General features: G+C 41.2%; 1 protein-coding gene and 1 long non-coding RNA gene across 5 annotated transcripts in view; both read right to left on the reverse strand.

The window, feature by feature from the left end:
* Nucleotides 1-18,952, reverse strand: part of DPYD (dihydropyrimidine dehydrogenase) — a 353,894-nt gene extending 334,942 nt beyond the window's left edge. The window contains exons 1-2 of one of the 2 annotated variants that reach the window (XM_038182862.2): nt 18,803-18,952; nt 17,716-17,804 (exon numbers count right to left, since the gene is read on the reverse strand). Coding sequence is in view for 1 of the 2 variants with exons in the window: in XM_038182863.2 (XP_038038791.2) it covers nt 5,425-5,463 (39 nt within the window). In the remaining variant the exon portion in view is untranslated. Of the gene's footprint in view, nt 1-5,424; nt 5,679-17,715; nt 17,805-18,802 lie in introns of those variants that run through there. The other variant, XM_038182863.2, reaches the window with a different exon arrangement.
* Nucleotides 18,953-21,106: 2,154 nt separating this feature from the next.
* The window catches only part of LOC119717629 (uncharacterized), a 43,289-nt gene continuing 39,349 nt past the window's right edge, over nt 21,107-25,046 (reverse strand). For all 3 annotated transcript variants that reach the window (XR_011810948.1, XR_005267500.2, XR_005267501.2), the window contains 2 exons: nt 24,059-24,174; nt 21,107-23,471 (listed from right to left, as the gene is read on the reverse strand). This is a non-coding gene — a long non-coding RNA (uncharacterized lncRNA). The remainder of the gene's footprint in view (nt 23,472-24,058; nt 24,175-25,046) is intronic.

Genomic DNA, 25,046 nt, shown 5'->3' on the forward strand with positions numbered 1-25,046 from the left:
CTGCAAGAATTCCGCCCTTCGTATACAAATGATAGCAAGTGAAAATTAAAGGAATCTGAATAGCATGCCCACACAAATGCCACTCTCTGAGCCTCTGATAAGACATTTACAGCCAAAGGTTTCCTAATCCCAAATGTTTGATTTCCTTGCCAAATCACATACTTGCTGAAGTCTCATATAAAGGCACAAATCCTGCTCTTCACAAAGGCGATGGCACAGGGCAGGGAGCAGCGTGTGTAACACTGTACTGATGAAATAAAAAAGGAATAGAAATCATATGCTAATAAGAGGAGGGAGGTTGCCAGGCAACCAGGGAGGGAGAGAAAGCAGGTTTTGATGTGAACCCTGTGCTGCCAAAGGGCTAGCAAAGCCAGAACACACGGGGCACAACCAACCCGGCTTGTCTGCAGTCACCAACAATTCCAGCTTTCCTCAACATTTTAAGTAGAAGCCTGTCCTCAAATTGGTGCCAGCTATGTTTGCGCTTCATGTGTCATTTTATTGACATGGACAAAGTGGCATAGGATAGGATGGACAGTAGATTGACACGTACATTGGAAATGAAGCAGAACCTGCCTTTCACTAACACCAATTGCACCAGACACATGTACCAGCTTGCAGGACAAAGGCAGCTGCGCACCCTTGGTCCAAGCAAATCCCATTCTGCTAGGCACAGCCACACCTCCGAGCTTCACCAAAAACTACACAAGTTCTGCCCTGCTGTGAAAACTGTACCCTGGCATGGGTAGACAGAAAACCACAGTCCTGGCATGTGACAGGCAAAATCCTGCCCCACACATCTCAGAGCCCCTCACCAACACATAGTGGTCTTTGATCTTCTAGCTTAGATGATGCAACAGCTGGACATGGTTAAAATAAACACTGGAAAGAATAACATTCAAGTCCAGTCTACAGCAAAGTCATCAAGAAGCCTTTTCACTTAACAAAAGGGAAAATTAATTTCAGTTTCTTTTTGTTTTCAGAACTGATCGCTGCAGCGACAACTGTCAAAAGTATTGTAATAGCTGGCATTTCCCATCAATCTCAGCCATGAGCAAGGGTGAGAGCAGCAGGTCTCCCTTTCAAGGACTATCTTATGATCTTCTTACAAAGAGTAAATTAAAAAAAAAAAAAAATGGGAAAGGAAAATTTATTTCAAGAGTAACATTAAAATTCAAAGGCCAAATAAAACCGAAAAGCATGAGAGTTTTGTTTTGTTTTTCATTTTAATATCATTACTTTGGAGAGCTTGACTGAATTTCAGTGCTAAAATTTAGCAGACTCTATGCAGTGGAGACAAGACCTTACACAACTCAACAGGATTTGAACATACAACATGAAAAGACAAATCTCATACAGAGTACTTTCCATCCTACTTACCAGACCAGGTTTTAACCTTGAGAGCTGATCTTGTTCATTTCTCCAAGACTGACATTGTAACCATGGTCTACAATCTCCTATGAGTACATAGTAATCATGCTGTAATTACTGTTGCACTCAGCTAAGAGGTTACTACAACAAAACCACTAAAACCATAGAAGAGCACTTTTGTTTGATCAATTTCTCTGAAGTGAACTGGGAAGTTGTTTCCTCACTGAACACTCATCAAATGACCCTAAGCATACAGAGCTATAAGGCTGGGACTGCCATCCGATCTCTTATACCCAGCTACAAAGCATTTACTTAAAAAAATAATTCTGCACATTAGAACTTCATTATGGAGCTTCAAATAGTGGGTATCTAACAGAGAGAAACTGTAGCAGTTGGGGCTTTTTAAATTAAAGTTTGGCCTAGATGAAAGAAAGCTAGCTTCACCTATTTATTCACATAAACTTTTGCTAATAGTTTTCAGAGACATGTTGACTAGTAGGATTCCTTATCTTACTGGAGGTTTCCTATTTTCTTAAACAAACAAACAGAAACTATATTTTTCTGTCCTGGCCCTACCATCCAGGACACCAGGCTTGGCTCTCAGCTGTACCTTCACACATTTGCTACATGCAGGTTTTTCACTCAGTTCATTTGTACTGGGAGAAGAATGAACCTGACAAGAGAAACTTGCCCTCATAGTCCATGCTTTCCAGCACTCGCTAAGGTAAATATCCCAGAGAAAGAACCTTTACTGCTGTTAAGTTTGCTATGTTTACATCATACAGTAGCCACACTGCTTGAATAAAGTCTTATTCCCTGGTGTTCCCATCCCTGGACTGTCTGCAGCCCTGGAACTGAGGTGTGCTGCCTCCAGCAACAGGCCCAAACAGGCCAGAGCCTCGTTCCACCTCCATCAGTGGCCTTCACCTTGCTGCTGGCCAAACTAAAACCTACACGAATATGCCTCCAGTGCGCTCTGGAAGTCCTGAAGCTGCCTGTGTCCTTCCTAAGGTCAGCACCCACCAGACATGGTCTGGCCCTGAAGAAACCATCCCTTTCACCCCAAAGCTGATGTGTTTTCTACAGCTTTTGTCCATAATGAGCAACAACTCATTTGTGCCTACAGACTATACCACCACAGAGAAGGTGGTGGTCATTGAAGCAAGAATTACAGCAAACGTCAGCTCGAACATAAAACCAAATAAAGCTACATGGGTGAATTCTATAGCACTTTTTGTTTGAAAATTTGTTAATTTTACTGCTGGTGTTCTAGGTTTTTGATGACAGCGTGGCAAAGTTATTTCTACTCTGATGAAAAGCAGCCCTCTCTGAGGGAGGCTGGCAGTCCTCCTTACTTTGTCTGTGCAGCAGTTGACAAAGATGTAGGAAGGTATCCAGCACCCAACCATCACCAGATGAGAGGACCAAAGGGACCACAGAGACACCGGGGCCTGCTAGCCACACAAGCAGAGCAGGTGGTTATTACCTAGGGGGATGTTGCTATGCACTCTGCTCTGAAATATCTGGGACTCATCTCAAAATGCTAGTTATTTTGACGGTTCTGGACTTTGATGGGAATGCAGTCAGGAGAACATACACAGTTGCATCATCTTGCATGAACTCAAGAAACCAAATTAAGATTCAAATGAATTAAGATTCTATTCAACATTTCACAGTTTAGCGATTCATTAATTCTTGAGTACTTGATCTGACACATTAATTCTTTAAAAAACCCTAAAGTTTCCAAGAGAAATAATTATGAATGGTTTACATACATTCATATTAAAGAAACTGATTAATATAAAAAAAAAAAAAAAAAAAAAAGGATTTCTTTCCCAGAGTATTCTTGAAAGAGGTGTATGTATGAGGTTGGTAAATAATATCTGGAGTATTTACAAATACCAACAAAAAAAAAAAAAAGCATTACGGTTTTGTGAGTATGTCTGTTCACTGTTTTTGTTTCAACTAACATTTCCTGGAAAAGACCTTATATTTAATCACAAAAGCTCCTAGTTCCCCACAATGCAGAAGTAGACTTTTAGAACAATAGCATCTGTGTGATTTTTTTTTTTCATCTCTTTAGTAAGACAGTGCTATGGCTAAGCCAACCACGGCAGATGAGATTCCTTGGGGACAACTTCCTGGATTTTTTTTTTTTTTTTAAACTTGAGAACTGGCTGTGATTTTAGCAGCTCCTAGCACAGATTCTTGGCTCCTCTTTAACCAATGACATCAGTTTTTCATATGGCATTAGCTATCTAAATGAATTATAAAGCAGAATCAGCACTCCAAAGGTCACATTTAATCTTTTAATTATATGAACTATGTTGTGTGAGAGGCCAACCGTTGAGATAAATATTCTTAGAAATCTGGTTGTCGAGCAGGGAAGTGCATCAATGTGAGCCCTAGGAGCATAACTTGAATGTTTTGGTCACTTTCTTGGCTGAAGTATAAAAACCGAACAGAGGATTTTATGAAAGTTATTTCTCTACAGTGATATAGGCTTAGCTAATATACACTTTCCCTACTTCAAATATAAAAATAAAATACATTTTGATGGAAAATACACTACATTCTTTTTTCCCCAAAAGAAGTCAAATGGGGGAGGGCAGGGGGAGTTGCAATTAGACTATCAGTAATTATTGATATATTCATCTGGGAGACAAATCATACAGTGACTAAATTTAGTCAAACAGACGGGGAAACGACAATATGTTTGGTTAGAAGTAGCCTGCCTTTATTTTCTTGCTAATTTCAATGAACATCGCAAACAAAAGTGACACAGGACCATACTGAGGAAAGTTTGCATTTGCAGCCTGAGAGCAACACAAACACTAGGCTGTTTCAAAATCCACCTTCCCTATCACATAGTGCTGCTACTACTACTGACACGTGGCCCCACAACACCATATTTGCCTTTGGATGAGTCACACTCACCTACAAATGCAAAACAATACTCCAGGAAATAGTGTGTGTTAATAAATTAAAAAAAAAAAAAAAAAAAAAAAAAAAAAAAAAAAAAATGAGAGAAGTACTCAAAAGCCTTTACTGTTGAAATCAAACTTTTGCAATAAAAAAATGATCTTCAACACTTAAAGAAAAATCCCAGATCTGCCGCCCTGAAAACCCTGAACCCAGAGCAGTCAGCACCCATTCCCTGCCACAGTGCCTCCCTCACTTCCAGGAGGACTCGGACAAGTTTGCTCTTCCGGCCCGTTCCGCGGTTCAGTTTTCTCAGTGTCTGTAAGGCAATTCTGGACATGGGGCACGGTTTGAGGAGCAGCTCGGCTGGGACACGGCACAAGAGCTGCTGGCAGGAGTCACCCTGCCGCTGCGTGTGCCGCTCCCACGGCGAGCTGCTCCCCCAGACCTGCCACTTCCCCCTGCGCGGCATGCCACGGCTAAAAAAGTTGTGTCGGGCTGGAAAGAAACCTCCAGATGAGTCGGTGCACTGCCACTTGGCCCTCCTGGGCTCCCCAAAGCCACTGAAACTCAGAGCCGGGCCGTGGCAGCGGCACAGCGCAAGGTGACAGCGGGCACCGCTGAGCGTGGACCAAAGCCCCAGGGCCGGGGGCGCTGGCAGCGAGGGCGCTGCCGGGGGACGAAGCCGAGGCCGCCCCCTGCGCCCCGCTGGGGCCCCCCCGAAGCCTCCTCAGCATCCCCCGAGCTGCTCCGCCCCGCTGGGACCCTGCCCGGGCGGCGGGGCTGGGGCTGACCCCGTCCCGGGGACAAGGGGCTCGGCCAAGCTGGAGGGGAGGGGTGGGGAGGGGAAGGGAGGCCCGGGGGCGGCGAGGAGGAGGGGAGACACCGCCCCCACACGCCCCTCTCCGGGGCGACGCCCGGGAGCCTCTCGCAGCCCCAAGCGGCTCCCGGGGGGGTGGGGGGGACGGACACCGCCCCCGGACAAGGGCCGAGGCTGCCCGGTGCCGGGGCTGCCCTCGGGGCACGGCGGAGCGGAGCCCCCGGCCGCCGCAGCCAAAACTTTGCCGGGCAACGCCGCCGGGCTGAGCCCCCTCCCCGCCAGCCGCACGTCCCGGCGGGACGCTTGGGTACCTCAATGTCCACCGGGTCCCGGCTCAGCACCCGAGCCATGGTGTCCGCACCGCCACCGCCTTCCCCCGGCTCCCCGCAGTCCCGGAGTGGAGCGGAGCGGAGCGCGGGAGGAGGCGGAGCCGCCAGCCCGGCCTGCAACGCCCCAGTGGGCGGGCGCCCCCCGCCGGGACCGGGCCGGGGCCGGGGCCGCCCCGAGGGGTCACGGAGCGGGCAGAGGGGAAGCCCTAGCCCCGGCCCGGGGTGTCCCCGAAGCTCCTCGGGGGAGCCTCAACCTTCCCTCAGCCCCCCCCTGCTCCCCCGCCAGAGGGAGCGCCCCAAAGGCCAGCAGCCGGGTGCTGCGCTCTCCGCGCTCTCCTCTCTCTCAGAGAGTGGTTGTTTAACACCACAAAGACAATATTTACCGTATCTTTGAAATGAACATTCCCATTGCAACATATATACATAGAAGTCTGTCTTCCTGTCTTCTCTGCTACCTTAAGACAGCAAAAGCAAGTGTTCTCCCTTCGGGAAAACAAAAACACTCAGCAGATCACAGCATCAGTCTCTAGACAGCACTTTCAGGTAGCCCTACCTATGATCCCCAAAAGTGCTTCAGAGCTTTTCTCTCCATTTCACAAGAATACGGGAGTTTCAATTACATCCAGTCTTTGATTTTCTTATTCGCGGGTCAAGCAATTTCTTGATTTTTCTCTCTCCCTTCTCCAAAGAGAATTACGGATCTGGCCCTCAGCATGCTTTTCTACAGTACTCATTTTATCCAGTTAGCTTTCAAACCTACCCTTCTTTATTATAGTATGAAAAGGATTTATTTTTTTTTTTTAAAGAGTTTCCCATTCTTATTTGCTTTATAAAAAAAGAAGACTGAAAAGGTGTAAGTAGCTTTGACACTCATGTCCCTTTGGGTGCAATAGAAAACAGCTTTGCCTTTCCTCTTTCTTTCAGGTCCCTTGAGAGAACGCCTCTCTCAGAAGAGCATGGAACTTTTTTTTCCTAATTATATTTCTATCTCCATAAATGAGCATTTTTGAGATGCCCAGTGGAGACTGTTTGCCTCGTAAGATGTGGAAAAATAAGGTTGTGGTCTTTTGTGTCTCAAGTGAGAGCTCTTTCCTCAAGTCTCTTCCAGCACTATCATGTAACAATTCTTGCTGATTACAATCACCCATGCAAAGCAGTTAAACTCTTGGCAAGAAAATCAGAAGCAGCATTCCCTGCATTGTTGAGCACTTACTTGTAACATTTCATTAATATCAACTTTGCCGAGTGGCTCAGTGGTCTCTGGTGCTAGCTTGCTTCCTCAGAGTGTTTGTTCCTGACCTACAGCAGTATATGGGCTATACAAGTGTATTAAGCCCGAGTCACTTTTCATAAGGAATATTTTCAGATATAGGAAATACACTGCTTTGTGTCCACCTGTTTACAGCTCATGTTTGCATACATTTGTTCTAAATACACAGCTATATTAGAAGAGGCTAGCAGCAGCCACTGGACTCTAGTTATCCTATGCCCTGCCAGGTTTTCAGCTGTTATAAATAACACCATTTTGAGATGCCTCCACTTCTTTGGGAAGATATCACAGCCATTTTCTCTTTAGCTCTGCAGGTTATAAGTCCTCCGTTACTCCCACGTTACCTACCAAGTCAAGCAAACCTGACACCTGTAAGATCGCTGCCCTGTTGAACATTCAAAATGCCATAGAAGTAGCTTTTTCCCCTCCAAATAAAGCAGGGGTTATTTGCCAGTAAGTACGGGTCAGAGAAATGGATTCGGAGATGTATCCATACACCTGCCTAACACATTTCTCCTGGCCTATCTGTAAGCCATGGCAGGCAGGCAGACTGTGTCAGCTCCACCCAGCAGCTCCAGAAGGTTGGCCTTCCCTTGGATCACTCTTGTGGCCTCTGGATTCACAACTGTGGCAAATAATGCTCTGATCAGCACTGAGCATCTATACAGCTAAACTTTGTTTCAGGAAATAATGAGCAAAAAATGGAGGTGTGCACAACATCCATCAGAATAGAAGTATTCCCACTTTCCTAAAGCAGAAGTTATAAGAAATTTTGAGAAATGTTACACAGCCTAATATAGCTCAGGCTTTTCCCTGGAGTGCTAAGACTGTTTTCCCCTTCCCCTCCCCCAGCAGGGCTTTGAATGCGTCAGAAAGAGCATAGGTGCTGAAGACCTAACTTTCACTTCTGGCATGAAATGCTGTTGATGCCTGGTTGAGTTATAGGCTTTTGAAAATTGCCATAAACCTTTTGTTCCTTGTGCTCTTCAAGTAAAAGTTGCACACATGCCAAAGAAATAATTGCACCTGGACTTTCTCAGAAAGCCCTCAGGCAGTCACTGCCACCACAGCAGCAACCTCCTGGTGTGGGGAATGGCTGTCTTGCTGGGAGGGCAGAGCAGTCAGTAGCAAGCAAGGCCATGCCCTTCAAACTCAAATGGTTCCAGGAACACAGCCTGCAATCTAAAACAAGAGGTTCCTCCTCCAGCCACTGCAGTAGTTAATCTGTGAGTTTAAAGGCTAAACTGTAGCTCTGAAAGTTCAGCATTCAAATTCTGGCAGTGATCTATTAGTGAGCCTAGAGGTCTCCGTGTACTGACATATCATACAAGTAACTTCCCACTTTTTCCTCAAAAATGCCCCTAATTCACATCAGTTCAAGTGTTAGAAAGACAGGACATTCCAGACTATAATTTGCTGTGCAGCTGGTAACTTACAACCACTGTACTGTCTTTAATCACACATGATTTTTACTGCAGGCCCAGTCTCATCTCATTGCACATGAAGAGTGATGGTTAGTCTCATAGCTAACATCTACCAACACCTGTATGCCTGATTTAGCAACTCAGATTGCTCATCACACTTTAGGGGGTTTGTCTCTCAAATTCATGGGATTTCAGAAAGCCTGTAGTGAGCCCAAGTTGCTGTCTTATACTTTCTTTGAGCATCTATGACAGTGCACGGATTTACACCTTGGTTATTTGCTTCTACTCTGTCTGGCTTGTCAACTTCCATGTTCAACAGTCTAAAGATGATATATCCCATATGCAAATGGTCCAAGAGAAATTAAATTAACGAAATGCCATGAAGATGACAGGCTTCCTCTGAAGACTCCCTACAGCAACTCAGATGTGAGTTTGATTGCTTCTAAATCACTATTAGCGTAAAGTTGAAAGAAAGAGCTCCACTGATTCCACTGTCAGGTTCATCAACCCTGAAGACATCTGCTGCACATCTTCACTCTACTGTGTCAAGGAAGAAACAAGTGCATCTACTATGTGAAGCTGGAGTGTGAGAGGCAAAAGTTTTACTGTACTGTTTTCTGAAAAGTCTAAGATTCATAGACCAACTCTGTCACCCTTCGCCCTCCTTCATCCTAATCCAATCCATTGGGATTGGCATTCAAAAGTTAGTTTGAGAAGTCTTGCTTCCACTACCTCTCCTAAATAGCAATATTTTGATATTGGGGGACATACAATTACAACTTTATGCATTTTTCTTATCAATTTAACAAAAAGTGTCCAGCTTAAAACATTCACATTAATGATTTTGCTTTACTAATCTGCTCTATTACAATTGGGCAGTGCTCTTCAGAAAGGGTAGCTACACAGGATAACCCAGGGTATGGCACAGTACAGGAGTACTAATGTTCTTAAGCATAAGATATACGTATTTTTTAATTCTGTTAGGGGGAAAACCCTGACCTTACTCAGACAGCCTTTGGGCATGGAATTGTAAAGCACAAATAGATGAATAAATAACAAAATGGCCACCATGTGAGCTTTGATAAGTGTCCAAATGCATTTTAAACTAAAATGAACTGTTCTTTAGTGAGACCACTAATTTATTCCAGCCATCTGTGGCAGTGTAAACAAAAGCTTGTCTCCCTAAACTGCTTTATAATTTTATTTTTAATGTAGTAAGGACCACAAGTTTCAACATGATTATCTTGAGGAAAAAAAATTAAGCAAAAAGAACCCACATTTTCACACCACAAACATCTTTTGATAATCACTATCATGCAATTCAAAGAAATATTAAAAAGTAAAACTTGTTTCTGGCATAGCATAATGTTTTCCTTTTTAAATGCCACCAAATGTTTCTGTAGGATATTTTAGGGGATAGAAAAATCTGGCTTTTTCTCCACTTTTCAGTGATGACATCTGTAGACAAATCCAATATTTATTACTAAGCTTGAGAACTGCTAAGTCAATGACCTGGGTTTGCACTGATCCAAGAGCCTTTTCTCCACAGGCACCTCATTCTTTTCATTCCGCTAATGTGCTTCACATTTTGCTGGACCTTAGCTAGGCAGAATAGTCAGACAATCCCAGCATAAGGTAAAACATATATACATTTAATGTGAGTCTTGCCTGGAGAAAAGCTCTTAGAGATCTCAGATAAAGATGGGACTTGGGGGCATTCAACTTCCTCCTCCTTACATCTATACTACTTTACAAAAAGAGTATGCTGGAGATCATTTTAGAGAAACTGAATAGCTGTTCAGTTACATCAGACCACATTATTCTTTATGGACAAAAAATGATTTTTTTTGAATCTTCAATTTTGGAATAATTGAGTTTACAATGAGACATCCTATTGTGGTGCCAGGGTTGTGACATTTGTCTCCTTCAATCCTGGGTGTTAAAAGCAAAGGCTGCTATTTTCTGCACCTCTGGGATAAGAAGAGCATAAAACAAACTTTGTTTTGGAGGATCAAATCATTTGCAATGAGGCCCAATACACTGTGTTATTTCTATCTTTTATGTCCAACAGGTTTCTGATAAGGGTCAGGTCTGCCTTTCAAGTGAGACCTGGTTCAGAACCAGATCATTGTACAGCAGAAGTATGACAATGATATTGAGTCCTCCTGGGATGTAAAAGTCCCTGTTGATTCCAACCAGCTGGCTCTTGTTCCAGCTGGCCTTGCAACCCTCACCTCCCCTTGCAGAGGTTTCTAAGTCTTCAAGAAGTCAGACTACAAAAACATTAGAGAAAAGGCTTACTACATACCTAACTTCTGGCAACAGCGGGTACTTCTCCATTCAGTTATTAGAGATGGTGATTTGCTGCATAGCTTATGACCATGTAAAAGTAACTACTTCTGTGCTTAGTTTTAAAGGGAAGCATGCAGTGAGAGAAGAGTCAATCTCTAAAATGTAGAACTCAAAAAGCATATTCACTGAACTATTAGTATTTCAATTTTTCCAGCAATGGCAGGAGCATCAAGATTATTTATTTTTTTTTAAAAAAAAAAGGTAAAAACTGGTCTCTCAAATTATTTAGAAAACCTCTAGTATTTACTACCAGTCTTCATAGTTGCAGCATAGCTGGTTTCAACTTTGACAGCTTTTCAAATAGCTCATGAAATGAATGTTTGACAAATAAATCAGCTTTTTGCTTAAGCGATGACTATTCTGTCAAGAAAAACTACCACCAAATTAACATACCTGAAACGAAAACTGATAGTGTTTAGGTTTTTCTTTAGTAGTTCAAAAGAACAGGTTTGTAATTTCCTAAAGGGACACTGAACTACTGATATTCTTTTAAGTAATTGCAATTAGTCCTTTGACTTTTCAATACATCCATCCTTATCATGGCTGAAATCTCAACGCAACTTGACAATGCCCAATGACCAGCAACAGCAGCTTTAGGATAGATTAGTATTATTTTAAAGCCTTCAGCTATGCCCTGTGACCAAACAAAAGTCTGACAATAATTGCGCAACTATTAAGTACTGATGAGACAGGAACTAAAAAAAAAAAATAAAAACAGCAGCTACTTGGTGCTATATGCTAGTCCTAGAGAAAGTCAACTCGGTAGGCACATTTACCAGAGAAATCTTAGTTTTAATGGTAAACTCACAGTTGCCACCTTGCACAATTTCCTAATGTGAGCATTTTCCTTCTCCGTAGCATATATATAAATGCATAACATTCCCAAAGGAGAATGCCTGCACACAGATAACAATTTACAAGTCACACTAGTTGTTTATCTGTGTCAGAGCATGTTAGCATTATCTTAAACATTTTCTCATCTAGAGTTATTATTCTACACAAAAAATACAATTGGATTCTTCACGTTACTTAAATACATACTGGACTGCCATTAAGGTATTTTTCTCTCTCCAATAGTGCTCTATGTCAATACTAAACAACTCCACACATTTCACCAAGCTCTTTGCATGCCTGAGTTGCTTCCCATAGAGAGTTCCACCTATTTGCAATTGATTTACACTGTCCTGCAACTTCAGCATCTGTGGCCACACAGTAAGTGTGTATTGCTCCTTTTAAAATATTTAAACAGTTTAAAGGCTGCAACCTGAAAGTCATTTTCTGAAAAGAGGCTATACTTTTCTCCAAGTCTTTACAGTATTCAGTACAACAGACCTCTACCTATCTTGGGTTTTATACAGTATTTTAACAGCCTTCAACACTAATAAACACAGATAAGCAACCTTAATATTTTGTTTAAGCCAAGTCAAGCAATGACTTATTGTTAGGAAAAAAATGGTTCTCTGGTGCTTTACATTGTATAATTGTAAGATAATGGAGTGCCTGGGATGGAAACATCCAGGCCCCAAAGACAAAGGCCCCAAAACTCCAAGGAAGCTTGTAAAGCGATACCAGGCCCGACATTTCCTTTGCTAAAGCCCTACAACAACTTTGTCACCTCCCAGTTGTTGAAAAACATCAACTCCTTGTCAGATAGTTAATACACTATCAAAGGCAGCTCACTGTGTGTTAGAATTTGTGTTCTTACATGCTGTGAATGCACATTTCACTTAGTTGTCAATTAGTGTTTAATTACTGCTCATAACCTTTTAACCAGACCCACTAAAATATGTTAAGATTCACAAAAAAACATAAGGATCCACTCTAATGTGCACATTTGGCTCCCATTAATAAGAGATAGAGCTTGCTAGGAAGGTACGTGTATAAACACATGCACCTGTGTATATATGCACAAACAAAACCACACAGACTTCTACTGTGGATGTTTTCTTATTGGAAGTTGGAATGAAACAACCAATATTTATTCATCAGTAACCCGAATAAGTCTATATCTGCCCTTTCACCAAGATAGAGAAATGCAGATATAAGAGTAATCATTACTACCTTATGTTACACTCAGTTACACATGGTAACTTGAGTTCTCATTTTAGGCCATTACCCTTTTTGCTCTGTAGCTTCTAGTGAGTAAAAAAGGGCAAAAGCTTGACTAAGTTTCCTATAGGATAATTCAAGTAAATTTATCTTCCCTACCTTGCTGTAGAGCTGACATGTACCCAGGACCTTTTCAACTGCTTAGACCTGACTTCCACTTTCAGGTATTGAATGTGGCTGTAACTCTCTAATGCTGATGTAAGATAATGGATAGAAACGAGCCACAGCCTTGATAGTTGACTGGAGAAGTGATGCTCAGGTAATATGATCAACCTCTGAGTGCATCCCTCTGTCCTTGCTAAAATTCTAGGTTGATGGCAAGCTAGTCATCTGTCTTGGACTGTTCTGAGCAAATTTCAGAAGATTATTTCACCATTTCAGAAATAGCTAACTTCACAATCGCCGCAGTTATTGCCTTGTCAAGGTTGAAATGAACAGGAGAAATTAATTCCAACCCAAGGTCTCTGCAAAATATGGACAAGACATTATTTTGCTGCCACCCTAGCTTAAGAGAGTAATTGTCAATAGGACAAACAGCCTGCATCATTATTTTCTAATTTAATCAAGGTCATATTAGATCACTACATCAGATCAAGTGGAGTCAATTTGATCAAAAAAAATCTTTGAATTAAAACAGTTTTCTTCTGGAAGTTAACCCTTTATGACAAGCTTTGTCCAACGTAAACCATGTTATTTCCACTGAAAATGACTACTGCTATAGAAGATACAGCACATTTAAAAGAAATATTCACACAAAATAAGGCAGGATTTTAAATAAAATAAGACTCTGATCTCATGCCTAAAACTGTGGATTTCAAACAGATTCAAAAATTTAATTTTTGTTTTTGTTTCCTCCAAAATCAGTTCTTCTACCATTTTGTTCTTTACCATTTGCATCCGTAATGCCAGCCAACCTTATAAAACATTTGTAAAAGTGTGTATGAAAGGCATTTGTCTTAATTATCACTTTTTTTTTTACTCCCCTCCCCCCCCCACCCCCAGTATATTTGAAGTCTCACAGAGGAAAACAACTTTCATGAAGACTGAAATGTATACTTAACATAAAATTACTGTATTGTTCTAGGTGCTATTTACCTCATGCACAGTCAGATATTCAAAAGATGTATATGATGGTGCTTGTGGAACTCTTTTTTTGGAACTCTTTTGTGGAGCTCTTACACAAATGAGCATAAAAGTAAAAGATTTGGGGTTTTGTTGGTGATCTGGGTATCTTGTTGCTCATCTTTTCTTTGTTTTAAACATTATGTGCAGCAGAGCTCCTTCCTCAAGTTTGCACCAATTATCACTTTATCACTTTTTTGTGGTAGCACTTACACATCCAAGATTTTATTCTAACTGCGGAATAATCTTTTACCGTGGAAAGTTTTGGCTGAACTGCATTCAACCTTCCTGCAAAAGTACCTGAAGTTAGCTGGACTACAACCACAACAGCTTACTTGGAATGCATTATTTCCACCTGGTTGGACTCATGGAGAAAAAGAGGACAGAAAGTCTTTTTAGCCCACACAGCAAGTTCCTGCTTCAAACATTACAAAAACTTGAAGGATCCCTCCCACATGCCTCAACACCTATATTGATAGCTTCTATAGCCAAAACATTTTTTTTTAAAGCTTGTCAAATACCGACGATGAGATTGTATATATATGCACACTTGTCATTTCACACTTATTGACAGAAGAGAACCTATACCACTGTCAGTGGGTACATTCATTATAAACCTGAAATGATCATAATATTATAGGATGTAAAAGGTTTTATTTTTTCCCCTCAGTCACAGAAGAAATTAATCATCATCATATAAATAAAGCTATTGTAAATACCAAAGTCAATGAAGCTATGGCAATTAAGATTGACTAAGGAGCTCCCCCCGCACACAGCCAGACCTGCAGTTGAACCACGTTGTAACAGACTGGCTGGCCCATCTGTTTGTTACGCTTGTTTGTTATTCTCCCATCATATACTTAAACTGTCAACTCTGTTTTTGGGTTATATGCTTTGCAAGTACATACCAGTCATTTAAAAATGAGGCGGGGCCTATCGTTAAAGCCATGGTAACAGAATCTGCCTTGGATCTGACGTTACATTGCTTGAGTAATGGGATACTGAGGAATTGCTATGCACTACAGATGTAGGTTGTGATCCTGCAAGGGACAAGCCTTAGAATCAGCAGGATGCAGAGTCGTGCAGAGAGACATTGCTGGCTGTGCTTCCTCCAGTAAGGCCTTTGTTCCTTTTAAGTCTGTACCTCCATCTCATACTACTTCCACAGAACAAAATGAAGAGTCATAAATATTTCTAGTCTACTAGTCCTAAGCATAACCTTGAAGTGTTTCTGTAACAGGAATAGTACACTTGGGATAACAACTGCTCTAAGTTCTACACATTTGTGAATTTTGGTAATCTGTATTGTAGGTTCCCTCCTCCCCCCCTTCCACCCACACCCTTTAAAGCTTAAGTAAAGCACTTTGGAAAAAAAAAAAATCAAAAATGCATAGAATCTCTTCACCAAAACCATATTCAGTTGGAGGAAAATATGATTTGAAAATTAAGATTTCCATAACTTCATTTAATTTTGGATGTGATTTAGGGCTATGGCTGTGGATCGTGATTTTGAATTTCAAAAGCAGTGATGTTATTCTTGCTATCTACCAGCTATGAAAAGTTATATTTTACCACCAAAAATATTGTAATAAACTAGTTCAAGATTTGACAGTCTACACCAATGATTTTGCAATTTCCTTGTGCCCATGATTGAAGACATTTTATTTTCAAAGCATATCTAATATTGCAGAAAGTCTGTCTAGGTGTTTGATGATAATTAGCTAGAAAATTAGCCCACTAAAAATGTTATTCATCAAAGTACCACTGAGTCCTGGGAAGATTGCAAACCTTCATTGGAAAGTTTCTCGGAGGCAAGCTTCTTGGTTATGTTTAATCAATACTTATTGAATTTAAAGTCAATTAACTTCTGATAACCTAAAAGGTAAACCAAATCATCCACATCTTATTTTAAGGGAACATCTAGGGCCGGATTCTCCTCAGTTTGGGCTCAATTGTGCTATTCTGCAGCAGCCCGAGAAGCTGCTACTGAGAACAATGGTTGCTTCTACACTGTTCCTGCCTCAAATCATGGATGGGATTTCTCCACAGATGACTCAGCGTCCTTAGCTGTGCCTTCACAGTGCCAGAAGAGGAGGCGAAGGAGAGTGGTGGTAATGCAGTAAGCTTAGCATCAGAGGAATGCTGATGGATTAAAGCTTCTTTTGCAACAACTTTCAGAACTACAGCATGTGTTTTCCATTCTTCAATTTAGAAAGTATTTAATTTCTGTATACTGAAAAATTCTATAAGCCCAGCATCATCATTATTTGGTGTTTCCTGCAGTATTTGTTGTTTCTGTCTCAAAATACAGTACATATTCATAAACCAAGGCATTCGCTGATGAAACTTTGAGGGATTAATTTTGCCCAGTCATCTATAGCTGCAGCAAAGCCTTACATCTTCCAGTGAGGATGTCTTTAGCCATCCAAAGCCAAGGTGTAAAGAGTTTCTCCTCAGATGAGGAAGCTACTGCATATGACATGAGCCTACTAAGACATCCATCTGCATTAAGATTTCTTGAACCATCTTTCTGGACGGCTAAATAGCCCTTGACTCCACAAGCAGTCATGTCCCACCACCCTCAAAGAGCTGAGCTTAAAGGAATATGGTGTGTGAAAGGAGTTGAAAATAAGCAAGAACAGCAACTTCTATATCATGAGTGATATTGAAACCATGCTAATAGTAACTCCTGTAGGCTTTTTAAGTAACTACTGAAGTGGTCAGTCAGAAGGAAGGGTACATCTCTTGCCTTAAGAGCAGTACAATAAACAGGCTTTTTAAAACCCAAAACACAGTTTTAGCCAACACATGCTCCTTGCAGCACCTTCTCAGAGTCTAAGCACCCAGAATTGTGACCAGGGAGGTGCTGACATAAGTGTACTCATGGGGCAAAGCTGAACCCACAACAAAAGCTAAGTTTCTACCAGTTTTTCAAGAGACCTTTAAACATTTTGCAGACAAAGCCATGAGACTCTGACCCATTCTAGTACAGATAATTTCACTGAAGACAGGATCAATTCAGACTGGTTCCTGGTTTTGATTACATTAAAACAGCATGTGTAGTTTCTTCTAGTCCAACTTTTATCTGAAATTGTTTATATCTCAACTTGTAGGATTTACATTTCTTCCACAGAAGACAACAGCGATATCAAATATAAAAAATGAAAAGTACTCAAAATGTGAACTTGATTGGCTATGTGGGCCAAATATTAATATTGTAACAACATGAATCTTATTTAAGTAACTGAGCACCTGAAATTTCTACAATACAGATATCACTCTTGCTATCAATATACACTCCACAGTAGTTCCCCCCTCCCTTATGCTTTTATAAATTACCTGTACCTCATGTTCAGAAAACTAGTATCTCAAATCAAACTATCTAGTCTCAAGATACATCAGAAACAGTAGCCATTATGTCTACTTGTGCTCTTTGTACCTCTACATTAACAGAGCCATAGGATATCTTGAAAAGAAAGGGATGTGGGAGGATATATAAATAATGAGAGCAAGCCTTATGTTTTTCCTCTAAGTTTCCTTCTAAATTTTTGCTACCAGCTGTCACACCTCCTTTTCCAATTGTGTTTTTACCATCTCTGAAAGTTAGTAAGACCTCTTCTGCCATATCACAGACTTACCCCCTCAAGGCTGCATGTTTCTTTGGCATAAGCTTCTGCCTTTAATAGCCTTGTCCCCTGTTTTGTTCTCTCTTCCCCTCGTCTCCATTCTACCTCCCTTTCTTCATCCTCTCTTCTCACTTGCCCTTTTTACCATATAGAGCTTCTTCTCTTTCAACTGTCGTGGCATTAGTAGACTCCTCTTCTTATTTCTCTGTGGTGAACTGTTCACATTTGAGTACAAACTCAATCTAATTTCATTATTTTTCAAGCATACTACAGCTGCTTTTACAACATTTATTTTAGTAATTAATCAGTCTGCAGAACACAAAGCAGACTTTTAAACCAAAGTAAACCTTAAGATGTTAAGAACGTTCACCTTCTGTCTGATTGATCCTGAGTCTTAGGGGACGGTCTGCATCTGTTATAACTTGGAATTATCCTCCTGCTTATGGAAGGTCCAGACCACTGGAGAAAAAAAAAAAAAAAAAAAAAAAGGAAAAATGTCACAACCAAACATCCCTCTGATAAACATGCTTTGGATGTAACAAAATTAAACTGCAATGCAGGACAGATCAAGGTTCCTTCCACTCAATTTATCTTCAGTAGCTTCACAGTTTCCATTTAATTAGAAAAAAAGGAAATATGCTAAGAGGAGAAAAATACTTTTCCTTTCCCCACCTCTGTAGACGAGTATTAAGAAGTATTTTTTTTCCATATCAAGTTACTCTGTGTTGCATTTCACCTCACATTAACTTAAGTGCTACAGCAGGGTGTGAAGTTAACCTGATATAACACATCACAATGAACAATTTTTTTTTTTGCTCCATGGGGAGCTACAAGAGTATGTGCTAAACTGTTGTTAAAAACAAACTCTGAGCATCTGTATGCCTGCCTGCCTTCTGATCAGGATAGCTTAGCATCTTTCTTCAAATTATATGTTCAGAAAACAGTAAGCTAGCCTTCTAGTAAAAGAAGGATAATGAAGAAAGCTAAAGTGATTAGGATGCAAAGTTAAGCAGCCAGCACTTCAGTTAAAGGTCAGCCTGTCTGTGCCAAAATAGGTGCAAATCAATACTTATTAAGAATTTTGCCCAACATTAGGGAGCAAAACAAGAAAATAAATCCAAAAGGCAGACTAAAGGGACTTTCAGATGCAAATAGTGATCTCTATAAGTTAAAAACGAGAACAAATATGACAAATATGTACTTTCATACAGGGATAGTGGTTGGTACAGAGCAGAGCAGGTCACCGATTCCTCAAAAAGCATAACAGTAAATACTACCAAACTGAGGGAAAACACATTCTCTCTCTTTTTTTTCCTTTTTTTTTTTTCTCCTGTGATCTTTAAGCTATAGGTACCATAGAAATACCACTACAACATCATAATCAACATCATAATCAAAGATATCAGGAAAGCTAAAGAACTGAAATCCCAGACCCTTAAATCAACAATAAAGCTCACCTCTAAACCAGAACTCCAAGTCAGAAAGACTCCATCAGAAACTAAAGAACTGCTGAAGAGGACCCCAACATTATGGTGTGGCTTTATTACACCTTCTAGTGACCCTTCATGTTGGAACAGGCTTTCAGGCCAGCAAAGACCTATTACTCCTCACCTTGAGTACTATAAGCTTAGTGCTCCTGCTAGGCACTAAATGATTTCATTGAGAACAGGTGATCTAAAGTTAAGCAAATTATTTCCAATTCATCTCCATATGGGGGAAGCCTATCAGAAGCAGCATCTGCTTCAGAGCGCAGATTTGCTCTAACTTCACCTTCTTCTGGGGTAGAGTAGGTGATATGACAGACAAGGGGCAGAAGCTCCAATCTTTTTTATTTTTGGTAATTTGAGAATTATACAGGAGGAGGCGACAGGTCCTGTCCCTCTGTGCTTTCCCTCTACATTCTGCCCTTTGGTTTATGGGACCTTGGCTCAGTGGCTTGCAGGCAGTACAGAGAGCTTGCATGCAATAAGCACAAAGTACTGCAGCTGCATATTCCTGACTCATCACTGTTAAAGTAAGAGTAGGTAGCATCAGGGTAGATACAGGTAACTGTGAGAGTCTCCACCACTGAGTCTGGTCACCGCTGTACAGCTGTTCCTTATGCTCCTTATGTTCCTTACTCTTAAGCTCTGCACCCATAAAGCAGTGGAATAATGTGGATGACAGTATCCCTCCGTGGCTGTACAGACAGATAGAACCTGCTGGCTGTTCCTGCATCTCCTCGTGATCTCTGTGCTCATTGTTTATTAAATTAGATGACATGATGGGATCCATCATAATTTATTTCCCTTCCTATGCCTGCATTTCAACTCTATAAACCACACCTAAAAGCCCCTGTTTGCCATATTCATATTACAATAAATATGACTTGTGTGAAAAATCTTTAAAAAGATTTTAAAAGATTTTAAAAATTTTAAAAAGATTTAAAAAAATTTTTAAAGATTTTTCATGAAGCAAAATCTTCATGAAACATAACATCAATTATTTTACCTACTGCTTTTTGTAACCTCATAGATTCAGCCATAGTTGCATTTGTATAGCCTGTATACTACAATATCAGAAACATGTACTTTTTACTCTTCTCATTTTCACAGTCTAATAAAAACATGTGATCATTCAAAATTCCATATGTAGACCAGGCAGGCATCCCTTATGAATGTGGTTCTGAGAAGGGAGTTTCATTTGTATGATAGTGCATAATATGGTATTTCACATGCAATTGTCTTTGAGTCTGTGGGATTTCAGAACCGCTTTGTTTCGCCATCCATCCGCCTATCTCCCAAAAGACAGCATGCAGTAGGCAATTGGGAAAGTCTTAGTAAATAACTATGAATGGTCCCTTGTGCTACCACATTCCCTGCATTTTATTTTTTCACTTAAAGTATAGTTCAGATACACTGTCAAGGAAAGGCGCGGTTCTTCTGGTATCTCTGGCATAAACAGAACATGTGAGTTAAGGTTTTCTAATAACTGCTATAAAATGGATTTCTTGAGCAGAATAATGTGTTATCTATGGGTAATTTCCCATGAAAGTAGAGACTATAATTCTGATTAGACATGGATATTATCTTTTCCAGTATGTTTCTGTCAATGCACTGATTCAGCAAACACTTAGACCCCAAGGTCAGGGCTGATCATAAGTCCCATCGATTTTAAAGTTGAATGTTTGCCCAAGATTAAACACAAAGAAGAATGCTTTCTTAAATCAATTCCTTTAAGACTATACATAAGTGCTCTGTTGAATCATGGCCTAAAATCAGCAACAAATCAGGACAGATAACGAGTTTGGGCCAAATATGTGGGTATATTTAGGTGGCCAAAACTCATAACGAGACAAGGAATTATCTCTGATAATTGGATTTGAACCAAGACCCCAAAAATGTATAAACCATACGTATCTATAACTTGTATTTCTTTTGCAGCTTTTAGCATAAATCTGAATGGTGAGACAGGTTACGTTTGCCTTTAGACATTGGGCTGGCTCCTGGTTGCCTTGTGCCATGCGTGTGGGCCTATTTCCCAGAGAAGTCACAACATGAGTGGGAGGAACAGTGCCTGCCCAAGTTTTGTCTTGCTAATGTGGTAGAGAAAATGTACCCAAAGTCCACAGATGGCAAGGGCTCTGGACCTCACAAACTCAGGGTTGAAATCTTTTCTTCTGTGTAGTGTATTCCAAAAGAAGTTTATTTTGACTTTCTGTATAAAGCAAGTGGAAAGTCATCTTAGCAAACACAGGAAATGAAGAGTTTGACAGAGCATAATGTAGATCAAAATGTTTTTAATCATTAACCCCTGTTTTAATTACTACTTGACACATTATCATTATTGTCCTTCTACAAGTCTGTCTTTTGAATGAAATATTAAAAGCAAGTCACAGCTGAATATATATGCAGTCTAGAACGAAAATGGCTTTGAACTACTGGAAATGATTTATTGTCCACATTTCTTTATGAATATTTATTTGCCATAGTGAAAGCAATTCAATAAAGAGAAAACATGAGGACCAGTTAACTGAACATTTGCATACTCTAACAGTTGAAAAATTGAAGGAAAAATAATATGGTGCAATAGAATAATGTTAATGCCAGCTTTCTCCTATTTCTTGTAGTTAATTCCAAATGCACATGTGTGAGGGCAAAGAGCTAAGACGAAGGCTCTCAGGAATTTATATGCTGAAGAGGAGATACAAATAGCCTACCAAATTAGTGTTCCTAACTTTTATGCATTCCAGTTCAGGAGGAAATAGATGTGGTTTCAGCAGTATTTTCAACACCAGGATGGAGTCTATCCTTTTGTTTCCGCACTGCTTCAGGTAGCAGGCTATGAAAGCTTGCTTTTTGCCACAAGCATCCATAACCCAAGTCCTCGTCCTACCAGGGCCAGAGAGCCCTCTCTCTCCAACACTCCCCAGGAAGCAGTAGGTATGCATGCCCATCAAAAGGAGACGTGAACATGCTGAGTATTGTGCCATGCAAACCCTTTAGTATTTAAGCAAGTGTGCATGGACCAAATACAAGATCACCCTTGCAGCAGAGATACTGCTTTCCTGCATTTGTCGGTAGAGGAACAGTTTTTCATGTTATTTGCCCTCATTTCACCCATCTTGAATTAATTCTGTAGACAAAAAGTACTATGTGTTAGACTTGGAGTGAACTTTGTTCCTCAAAGCATCTTAGCGATATTCTGATACCCACTCACAGATGGGTGCTTGACAGATTTTGCTCTGATTTTCATGATTCCTTTTTTCTTTATATCGTTTAAGCAGGATTGTTGCTGCTTGAGAATTCAAATGCAAATGGAGATGTTCACAGACACTGTATCATAAGGAAGCTCAGCTGCTTGGCTTTTAGAGCTCAAAAACTGAATAGCATGTCGCATACAGTATTTGGAAAAGGATACGCTTCACATACAATAATTCTAGAGAAGGATGGTTACAGTAGTAAAACACTTTGGACAAATACATAAAATCTCTGTGCCTCAATTTTCATTTCAGAGCAAGAATGATAATATTTGTTTGTAGTAATAATTATCATTATTATCTACCTGAAAGCTAGCTGTGAGGCTAATTCATTAATATTTTCAAATTACTTCATGATCCTCAACTGGAATTTGCCCTAGAAGTATTAAGTATTATAATTTGCTCTGTATGCCGATTTCATTTTGCTCTGGAGAAAAACACAATTAATGTGTTGCTGTCTTTACATTTGCCTAAATACCACATTCTAAAATCCTAGCCGTTAAGATTTTATAGAAGTTAATAACAGGTACATTTTACATTACCATATTATTTACTTATTTCTCATTCTTTTCTTATAGCATTCTAACCAAACCTAGATACTGTGATACCTGCCCTGGGTTTGTTACCATTCGCACAGATACGTCAGTTGAGTCTTGTGATTGCTATTTATTTACTTGCCTGTATTTGGAGTTGGCAACAGAGCCACGCAAGGGTTCTCTGGTGTCAGAGCTCTCTTGACATACTGTTTTAAATGTATTGTGAGTAATCAGGGAGTGTCTTTAAGTTACACATAGTTAGAAGCTGACACATATTAAATGCCTGATTGTATTCTTCCATATCTCAACAATTGTTTCCTTCTGGCAGTTTACCAGGTCCACAATTTACTAGCAAAAATGTATCTGTTATTCACAACTGGAGATCCCCAGGTCCATTTCCTCTGGTTGTTATCTGTTGTATAGCTAAATGCTAATGGCTAAAATCTGCATCTACCAACACAAAAGCCGCAGGATACAACACTGGTATCTTGTGGTTCCAATCAGCCTCCCAGTATTACAGCACGACTTTTTATTTAATTGCACTTCTACCGAGCTCAGCCTGCTCATGCCACGCTAGCAGTTTCACATTGCATTTTCGCTGCACGTTGCGATGGCTGGAAATGCCAGGCGGCCTGGCGGCGCAGTGCGTGGGGACGGGGCTGGGCCGAGCCGTGGCCCAGCGGAGGAGGCAGGCAGGCAGCAGCGAGCAGGGCGAAGGCAGCACTGGCACCACAGGCATCTCTGCTGGACATGGAGCTGGGTCGGGGTCCCAGGGGACGTGGGATGTCGTTCTGTCTGCTGTGGTGGGGCCGAAGTCAGTCAGTGCCAACCACGGGCAGGTCCGAGGCTCACCTGGAAAATCACAGGAATAGATCAAAAGCAGCTTTGCTGTCACACACTCCACCGACAGCTCCCATCCTCTGTGTGTGCCCAGCCCTTTGGGCTCATTCCTCTCCCTACAAACACCTAAACCATCAGCAGCAGGGAACTGTTCTGGTAATTTTTTCTAGTGCTTCAGAAGTGAAGCATGTATCAATAGCTTTCACTTTCCAACGCTCCCAATAAGAATTAAAACAAATTACTTGAATTAAATTACTAGAGCAGGGCACATTATTTCTTCCCATTAGCTTATGTAGAACGAAAAAAAAAAAAAAAAGCCTGCAATGTAAAAAAGGGGTGGAAAGAAAACGAGAAAAGTCGTGGCACAAATAAAACTATTTCTTGCTCATCCTCTTGGCTGTGTCTATGAAGACCTCAGCAACAGCCCTGAGGCCGGTAAGCCGGTGGCCAGTGCATCTGGTGGTGCTCTGGCAGCCCTCACCCTCAGGGAGGTCACCGAGCATCAGACACATGGGGCTCTGCAGCGGGACCTGGGAGCTTCTGGTGCGGGCAGCAGGGCTGCACTGCTGGAGGATGCCCGGGGTTTCATGCGGCCCTACCTTGCAGTGCTGCCCCCGAAGCTGCCGGCTCCAGGCGGTCCCTCAGAGCGCAGCTCTGCTGCTTCTGCGGTGGCCACGCGTGGAGAGGGCCTGTCCGGGAGATGCCAGCTGCAAGGCTGCAACATTGAGATGGGTTGAAACCTCCACCAGCTGCGAGCATCCCATGCAGGGCCTGTTTTTACAGACAGGTGCCTAAATGCACCCAGGGGAGCTGCTCTGCCCGGCCCTGCCCACCCGTGGCTCTGGCCTTGGCTCTGCCCCCGCTGCCCCCCTGCTCCCCACGCAGCACCGCGGCCCTGGCCCAGCCCACGCCCCGTCACCCTGCGATCCCATCAAAACGGGCATCACTTCTGGGTGATAAAGCCTCATCTTCACAAATACCACAGTCACTGTGCGAAACCACAGTTCAAAATAGAGGCTTACTGTAATATTGCTATTGTAAAGCTGCCAGCTTTGGTATTCATTAATATGGTGACAACAGACTCATGGCTACCACATTTTACTACAAATCAGAATTCTTACCAATATGTACATGAGATCAAATCCACAATAGCATATCATTTGAAGTTTCTATTAAAAAGTTAAGTTGGGATAACTATAAACTTTTCTGAGACTCCTTAATAAATAGTAACAACAAAAAATAAAGCTAAAATCTAATGACATTTTGTGGAAGCATTTTAAAAGGTTGCAACAGCAGTAAAGTCAGCAGGCACCAAATAGCAAAAGGAATTATTTACTGATCAGAAGACAAATCCTTCCTCCCCCAGCATTTAGCCATTTTACATGACAAGTATTTTTAAGGGAGAGGGCAAAAACAAGAAAAACTCTAAGCCAATGCTGTTCTCATCTATGACATCATGTATGTTCCTTATCAAAGCCTTCACATTCGTGTGCAAACTGACTTTTTTTTGCCATTGTGACCAAAACCTCCTCCCTCCCCACCCTCCATCTGTTCAGGCTTGGATTTGAAAGTCACTACCGCACAGGA

The sequence above is a fragment of the Anas platyrhynchos genome, chromosome 8 (assembly GCF_047663525.1).
Source record: "Anas platyrhynchos isolate ZD024472 breed Pekin duck chromosome 8, IASCAAS_PekinDuck_T2T, whole genome shotgun sequence".
NCBI classification, from domain to species: Eukaryota; Metazoa; Chordata; class Aves; order Anseriformes; family Anatidae; genus Anas; species Anas platyrhynchos.